This window comes from Belonocnema kinseyi, chromosome 3 (genome assembly GCF_010883055.1).
Source record: "Belonocnema kinseyi isolate 2016_QV_RU_SX_M_011 chromosome 3, B_treatae_v1, whole genome shotgun sequence".
Taxonomy (NCBI): Eukaryota; Metazoa; Arthropoda; class Insecta; order Hymenoptera; family Cynipidae; genus Belonocnema; species Belonocnema kinseyi.
The window spans coordinates 27563870-27573063 of NC_046659.1; the positions used below are offsets into that span (position 1 = coordinate 27563870).

Genomic DNA, 9194 nt, shown 5'->3' on the forward strand with positions numbered 1-9194 from the left:
TCTTGCGTCATGTTTTGGAGCTCAATGAATTTATCCGCGAAATTTGTTTCCAACTGCCAAAAACTGTAGATTTTCATAATCATACGTTTTAGACCACTTGCTTTTATATATTTAAAAAATGCCCCTCCCCCACTGGTTGGGAGTCTAAAGAATAGGTGTGCAAAATTTGGTGCCGATTAACAAAAACTGTGGATTTTCATAATCATCATACGTATATATGAGTACATCATACGCACATATGAGTGAAAAATGTATTGCCGATTGGTTGCAAACTGTGACTTCCCCCCACACGCCCCACTACTTCGTATCACCCCCATACCCTGAGGACCTGTTTGCAATCCCAAATAATATGTCTGCTAAATTTGGTTGCGGTTAGTCAAAAAGTGTGGATTTGCATAAGCATCATCCGTTTCATGCTGAAAGCTGAATGGCACCTGGGTGAGGTGGCTAGAAAGGTGACTTTGGGATACCGAGCGACCTGTCAAGAGTACGCAGCCTTATCCTTGCATGCCGGACTCTACAAGGATGGACGAACCCCTTTCCCTAGCTTCTCGTGTGAACAACAATGACAACACCAAACATAGTTGTAGTAAGTGCGGTTCAAAACAACAGAACGCGCAGGTCTCCCGACAATGGGTCGGCAAACAATGCCGACCACTCTAGAGCTGGGGGAACCTATAAAAATATATTCAATGCGATGGATCGACTGGATCTCGCGACCTTTATGTGGACCGAGCGACTGAATCACGACTTGCTAGAGTGCTAAGATGCGAGTATGGCCCCTGAACGGGGTTATATGGCATGGCTGCATGCTCTGTGGTGCGAGAAATACCCAATTAATCGCACTTTTCGCAGCAACGTCTGCGAAACCATGCTGAACTACTCCGAAAAGGGGGCTATGTAAGCGGAACGCCTATTCTACCACAGCTAGAACAAGCCGGCAACAGAGAAAGAGCGATGCTTTATGACCCGAAGAAACAACAACACCAAGGTTTCTCTCAAGCCTAAAGATCTAGATGAAATGGATGACGAGATTCGTGGATATTTTTCCGAAGAATCCGTCCTCTGGGCTATCAATTATTGTGTGTATAATGCAGCGAGAGCTTTGGCCGATGCGAACCGTAAAAAAAACCAACGGTTGATCATAAGACCAAAAGACGAATGCACCAACTTGCGATAAAGATAGGCTGGGCAAGACAGTACGCGTCCCGCATTCAGTGTATGATTGACTACATGACATCTGGCAGGAATTTTACAGCCAAGGTTCGAAAGTTCGCGCGCGAACTTCGGACCCCTTATCACACACTTAACAAGTCAAAGCTGCTGACCATCAGGCGGCAGCAAATTGCTGAGAGAATACGGATACTATCTGACGCTAAGAGAAGTCTAGAGCGGTGGGAGAGGAGGATCAGAGAAAATCAACGGTTTCTCTCTGACCCATCTCGACTCTTCCAAGACCAGTTACTGTCGAATACCCGCCCAAACCAGATGAGGTCGAAGTATTTTGGAGAGAAGTCTAAGAAGTGCAGCATAGACTGGACGATGACTCAGAAAATATAAATAGCTTCAAGGAGTTATGTGTTGCCCTCATAACACCTGATAAAGAATGCCCACCCATCACTACCGAGGAGGTGAAAAAAGTATTAAGAGGGATGGAGAACTATTCCGCACCGGGACCAGATTGTATCAAAACCTTCTGGTGGAAGAAGTTTCCTTCAACCCATCAGCATTTGGCCCGTATTTTCACCTCATATTTAAAGTCGGAAGAGCCGATTCCGTAGTAGTTGGTGGAAGGGCGCACAATACTCCTGCCGAAAATAGGTAACTTAGCTGACCCGAAGAATTACAGGCCAATCACTTGTGTGGAAACACTGTATAAGATATTCACAGCTATCATAAATGATAGGATTGTTCGGGCAATTGAACCTGTGTGGCAAGAAATGTATGAACAACGAGGCTCAAAGAAAGGCGTAGCGGGATGTCAGGAGAACCTGCTCATCGATAGATGTGTCTGCAAAGATGCAGCACTCTACCAGCGTGACCTATCGATGGCCTGGATTGATTATTGGAAAGCTTTCGATTCGACCTCCCATAGACTTATCATCTGTCTTTTGGAAATCTTAAAAGTTCATCCGCAAATAGTTAGGTGCATAGAGAGATTGATGCCGCTTTGGAAAACTAGATTTACTATCTCATCCGGAAAAAATCGTTTGACAACTAACAAGGTCACCTTTCAGAGAGGTGTCTTTCAGGGTTACACCATCAGCCCACTTCTCTTTTGCCTTACATTATTGCCACTATCTCTAGCACTTCGCCATTCCGACGGGTACTTGTGCGGCAAACCTGCAGATGGAAAGTACAAGGTCACTCATGTAGTTTACATGGACGATCTTAAGATCTATGCTAAATACAAAGAGCAACTACATCTAGCTCTAGGAATTGTCGAACGATATACTAAGGAAATTGGAATGGAATTTGGGTTAGATCGAATGGGCCAAGGTTTATTTGAAGCGAGGAAAACTTAATGGCATCCTTGAAGATCCTGAGCACGTTGATAGAAGCGCTATACGACACCGGCGATGAACAAAGTATCTGCAACGAACATGCTTGCCGTCCCGGTAGTACTCTATTCATTTGGAGTCGTTACGTGGACGAAGAACGAGCTCAGATCCCTTGATATCGGGACTAGAAGCTTCCGTTCCACGACTTTACATCTCACGCCGTCAAGGTGATCGCGGAATTTTAAGTCTTGAACGTCTTCACAACAGGATTATTCTGGGTACAGCACATAGAGTTGCAAATGGAAGACTCTTTTCTTAAAATGGTCAGGAATCACGAAGAAGTGGGCAAAGGAGCGTTTCTGTACAAAGAAGCGGAGGAGGCTGCTGAAACACTCGGACTTAACTTCAGTATTAGGGGTGGGCAAAATGCATCAAATCTTATCTATCTCGAGTACTCACTCCTGAAAGCCCGGATTAATAAAGCACAAGAGAAAAACTTTGGTGAACAGCTCCTCGATAAGAGGATGCACGGTATCGTCCACAGAAATGTGAAGGATCAGTCAATGTCGTGGGAGCTAACGTTTGCTTTCCTTAAATCGCCCGGATTGAATTCTGGTACGGAGGGTTTCATTTTGGCATGCCAAGACGGATCATTTCCACCTTAACATACCGTCGCCACATTTTGAGCCAAGACATTCCCGATTATAGCTGCAGGGCGTGCCATGCACACCCCGAGCATTTAGTTCACATACTATCTAGATGTCCAACTCACGCGGGAACGACCTACATTCAAAGACACAATGCGGCACTAAGAGTGCTTTATTACCATCCGTGTTAGTCCTACGGCATTCACCTTAATATCGCTCCTCTAAATGCTCCTAGGGAAATTGAGTCAATTGTCAAGAATGGGAAGTGCCGCATATACTGGAACTTTATATTCTCGACAATTGTTTCTGTTGTTCACTCGAGGCCTGACATGGTTCTTCTTGACTTCGAGAAGCGAACCATGTTCGCTATCGAATTTTCGGCACCAGCTGACAAAAACATCATAGCCAAGGAGAATGAAAAGAAAGAGAGGTATAGAGAACTTATAATGGAGGTGCAACGAGGCTTTTGTTGGATCGTCGTATTGATTCCGTGACAGACTGTAACCACCTTTCTCACGATCGTGAGACGTGGTTGTGGTTGAAATTCTACCGCGATTTCGCTGCGAGCGGATGCAATTTTTCAGATTAGCACCCGCTCCCGGTGAAATCCTGCGGTTGTCCTTATGACAAATTTTTAACACCCACATACACACATATATTAGAAACGGCTCCATCAAAAGGTAGTAGAAAAGGCTATACATTTGACTGATTTAGAAAGAGAGAGAGAAAAAGTAAGAAGGGGACTAAGGGAAGAAACGCTTCCTTTCAACCCCCTTTGTATCACTAAGGAAATTACCAGAAAAGAAGATAGGACTAATATACATAATGACATCTATAAGGTATGAATTAGTAAGACGAGCCGAACAACTGAACACACACATTCATCGGTTTAAAGAAAACCGCAAATCCGTGGGTCAACGAACTCTGTGATTCATGAACTTTAATGTCAATGAACTTCGGGGTCAACCTCTTGGGTCAACGAACTCTTGTCCGTACCAGAAAAAGTGTTGGAGCAGATCTGTCCCCACCTGAATATAAAATGGAGGTATTTTGTCCCCTCAAGTCAGTCTTCAGTTCGGCGACACTTCAGTTCAAGGTTATGACTATTTTCCGGTCTCGTTTAAGTTCCATCAGTTCTTTTTTTCCAGTTCTTCTGTCTTATCACCGTGAACTATATACTAATTCTGAACCTCCTTGCTAAAGGTCCGTCAACCTAGAAATTTAAAAGTCTGCAGTCTTTAGAGCGGGTGCACTGTTTTTTAAAGTACTCATTCCAGTGCCACCTTTAGTTCCGCCGGTCACACTGTTGGTGCAGCTAATTCTAAATTCTTAGCATTTAAGTTCCAGTACGGTACCAGCAAATCTGTCAAAGTCTTCGAGTTCGGAGTTCACTCCTTTTTTAACTCTTTCTGGCAGTGAAGCTCTAATTCTTAATTCTATTGAACTCCTAATCATGTGTATCTGCAGAATTCAAGTTCTTAAAAGTCTAATTCTGAGTTCCGATTCTAAATCAAGTTTCTTAACCCATTTTCTGAAGTGCCCACTGTGGATTATTGAATTACTTATAAACTGTAGATCATTTTATTAATTATACTCTCAGATCTTGAATAAGGTAACCAACGATTTCTACAACAACGAATCTACATTGTTAATCTCCATTTGGAATCTTCCACGAATTCATTTGACTCTGAATCCTATTCTTTTAGCCCAGAACCTTATGTTCTGTACATAAATCAGGGAATACTTCTGACCACTGTGCTTTATTCTTAATTACAATCCTACTACGTAACACAATTTTTAAAATTCCTTGGATATTCACCATATAACTAAACTCAAGAAGATTAATAAGTATGTTTTCATACTTTCCAAAAAAATTATTATATAACTAACCTGCAGAGAGCTTGTGGAAGTGAAGAAATAATTGGTCCATATCCTTGTGAGTTATCGTATAGCTCAAACAATGGTGCGGCAACAAGCTTGTAATTTTTGGGTACTGCTACGAGAGCTGAAATATAGTAAACATTATTTTACCTTCAATAACGATCATTAATCAAATTGCCATTAAAAAAGTATTCAAAAGAAAATAAATTTGACCTTTTTCTTGCAGTTGCACTAAAAATAATCGTTTATGCTCCTTTGGTTTCGTGATATGTGGTGGTACATAAGGGTATTGTGGAGGCTCAAAGTTAGGTCTCCACCAGTTTCCAATGGTATCCTCAATAAGCCATTCTTGCTTGACACCATCTTGCCTTCCCAGAATCTAAAAGCCATCCAATGTTATTGTCACTTCCAATGCCATGATATATGTATTTACATCATTAGAAGATATAAAAATATCTAAATACATATTTTTTTTCAGTTGACGAAGAAAATGGTTTCATTATAATCACTAGGGTGGCCCAACTAGACAAACTTTCGTTTTTGTATTATTTGCAACTAGAACCTGTTGCTCATACTAAAAATCTAAGGTTCATTTAAAAAAATGATATTCAGAGGTGGCGATACACTTTAAAAATTTTCAGTTAGAAAATCGATCGGAGATCATAAAATCGTCAACTGTCGAAGGAACGGTCTTAAACTCTGGTTATTGGAACTGACAAAAAGAATTTATTAGTGTCTTCTATTTATACTAGTCTACTGAATGCTTTTCTGAACTTTCAGATATTTTAAATAAGAGGATTAATTGTTTGTAAATATTTTTATCGATAAAAACAACTTATTAGACAGAAAAGTTTCAATCCTACATAATTTTAAACGCATAAATAATTAGAAAGAATTATTTGCTTAAAGAATTTATATAAGCAATTAATTGTTAAGAAATTAATTGTTAGAAAGTTTATACAAATATTATTTTTTGAACACTGCGGCTACCTTCACTGATTCACAAGTATTTTAATTCATTATTAATAAATTATTAATCAATAATTACTAATAATTATTTATTATTCAATATTTTTATGAAAATATATCCATAATTGTTAATAAAGTATCATTTAATAATTTCACAGGCCCAAAAAATAGTGGTCTGCACGAGACAAACGACTTGGCTACCCTAGGGCCTAGGGATTTTCTGATCACAGAGGCCATACAAAAAATTTGTTTGCACGAGACACAAGTACATTTATTCTTTCTTATACTGGTATTATCAGAATAATGTTCGGAATAACCCTAGGTTTTTCCCTATTTACTGCATCTAGGGGAAAACTGAAACGTGTAGGAGAAATTCTCAGGCCAGACTTGGATTTAGCGGCTCAAAATCGATAAGTGTAGCCTAGTCACTTTTATTGTGCAGACAAATTTTTTGTATGGCCTGTGTGACCAGAAAATCCCTAGGCTTTTCCCTAATTTTTGCATCTTGGGGAAAACTGCGACATGTAGGGAAAATTATGAAGCCAGATTCGGATTAAGCTATTTTTTTCTTTTATTTTTTTTTATTCTTTCCGTGGTAGCTCTTGGTAATACGTGGGGGTGTTTTTGAAGCGACGAAATCAGTTCTAGTTAAAAGATTGGAACCCCGCAGCAGCGGAGTCGCCAGCAGTCACACTACCACCAGGCCAGCGCCGCTGGATAAGAGACGTGCCCGTGTGACTGATACTAAAGAATCAGCGAGGGTAGTCGCAATTTTCAAAAATTAATATTTTCAAAGCTGGGCTCCACTTATAAATCAACATGTCGAATGAAATTCGATGATCTTCCGAATTATGTTCACGCGACGTCGATTTGAATTTCGATCCTCAGGCTATAAGAAACAACAGTTGCACTTTCCAGCTATTACAAACAATATTTAGGGCCTGAAACAATCACATGAAAATCATGGTTTTAAGCAAAAACAACTATCTTTGAGACTTAAAAAATAATTCTAATAATAATTTTTTTGATATTAAAAAAAAAACACTTTCTTCATTACTGAATGAGCCGATTCCACAACTTCAGTAGATTCTTTAAATAATTTATATGTTAGACTCAGCCCCCTGCATCGACGTTAGTTCACTCCTATGATCAAGTGAAGCGTGGAGTGCAGATAGAGCTGGGAGTCTTTCCAGCCTGAGGTCCTTATTCCAGCTTATGTTTGTATGGCAAGAATTGGAAAGATTATGGTGAAAAATTTATTTGATCGATGATTTTTGCAACTTCAATCGGTTTTCTGTATTACAAGTCAAAGTGTAAGAATTAAGAAAATTATTAATATTACATTTGGAAATAAAATAAGTAAAACATGTGGGACGCGGTGTATTGCCCTTGGTTGCAAATCAGGTTATAACAGATACTCTGAAAAATGTAATTTCTTTTACGTGCCAGAAGGTCAAGAAAATCTGAAGGCCTGGCAAAAATCCATCCTAAGGGAAAATTTTATAATATAACCCAGACATGGCGTGTGTGAGAGATATTTTTTAAACAACATATTTTGTGGAAGCGAAAAATGTTTGCAGAGGATGGAGTCACTGTTTTCTGGAAGTAGCAACTATAAATATGAAATAATTACATTTAAAATCATTTATTGTTGTTTAATTGTAAGGTAATAATAATACTGCTGTTTATATGTATAATAATTGGTAGTTAATGTTTAAATATTTTTGTTTGAGGTGTTTGTGAGAAAAAAATATAAGTGATACTGCACGGCAGTGTCAGTTCCACTGGTTTTTTTTATTTTGATAAAGTGTAAAAATAAATTCTATTTTAAATTTATACAAGGATTGATTAATCAAAATAATAGTTTATTTTAAACAAATAAATTCAGAAGTTATCATGTATACCTTTTATACTAAATTGAAACGAAATATGTATTTAAGAAATTCTTTAGTTGAAATATAAAAAATTAAGTAAACACTGCATTTTAATAAAAAATATCGAACCATTTCCCTTATACTATAATAATATTGTAAGTAAAAAAATTGTATAAATATTAAACATGAAATAAGAACTAGGTATTTTACTAAAAATATCAAACATATTTTCTTGAAATGGAACCATATCTTTATTATTATCAGTTCTTTCATAGAGTTAAAAATAAAAACAATTAAATGAGAACTTTGTAATTCAATAAAAAAAATCGAACACTTTATCTTAAACTGGAATGATCCCTTTATTAAAAAAACTATTTCGTATTAATATAAAAAATTAAACGAGAACTAGGTAATTAAATAAAAATTATCGAAAATGTTACCTTCAACTGGAACAATATATTTATTTCAAACAAATTATCGTAGAAATATTAAAAATTAAATAAGAACAATGCATTTTAATAAAAAATATCAAACATTTCATCTTAAATGGAAACGAATTAAAAAAAAAATTATCGTAGAAATATAACAACTTAAATAAGAACTGTTATTTAATCAAAAATATGGGTTATTTTATCTTAAACTGGAACGATATATTTATTTCAAAGAATTATAGCAGAAATATATAAAAAGAAATAAGAACTAGGTATTTTAATAAAAAAGATTGAAAATTTTATCTTAACATTGAACGATAGCTTTATTTAAAAAAATAATTGTGTAAATATAAAAAACTACATAACTATGTATTTTAATAAAAAATATCGAACATCTTATCTTAAACTGTAAAGGTATTTTTATTCAGACAAATTCTTTCGAGAAAATATAAAAAAATTAATCAAAAATATAACTTCTCGATTTTTCTGTTTAAATTAGACTATTATTTTAACCCTTAAACGGCCAAAACGCCACTACCGGTACACTGCTTTTCAACGGCCAATAACTAAGACTATTCGACACTAGAAAAAATTGAGACACATATATTTTTATTGCTTAAGATCTCTTTCCGACGGTGCCAAAGAAATTCTTCAAAAAATTTATTTATTATCCCAAAATGCAGTTTAAACAAAAAAAAAAACGTGATTTTTCGTGCCTATTTTGTTTGTGAACCATTTTCCAAAGCTTTTCGAGTCTGTAATTAACCTGGAATCTCACTAACCGGTGGCATAAATGTCTAAACTTTGAGAATCCATGGTTCAAAGATCGATTTTTCGTTTTAGTATTTTCAAAATGGCGTCTTAATGGCAAAATTTTTGTGAAAACATTCA

The 9194-nt window shown here is 36.9% G+C and overlaps 1 protein-coding gene across 1 annotated transcript in view; it reads right to left on the reverse strand.

Annotated features, from left to right (window-relative positions):
- Positions 1–9194, reverse strand: part of LOC117168853 (cleavage and polyadenylation specificity factor subunit 5) — a 154072-nt gene that overhangs the window by 22962 nt on the left and 121916 nt on the right. The window contains exons 4-5 of the mRNA XM_033354718.1: positions 5243–5408; positions 5039–5153 (exon numbers count right to left, since the gene is read on the reverse strand). Coding sequence (XP_033210609.1) covers positions 5039–5153; positions 5243–5408 — 281 coding nt within the window. The remainder of the gene's footprint in view (positions 1–5038; positions 5154–5242; positions 5409–9194) is intronic.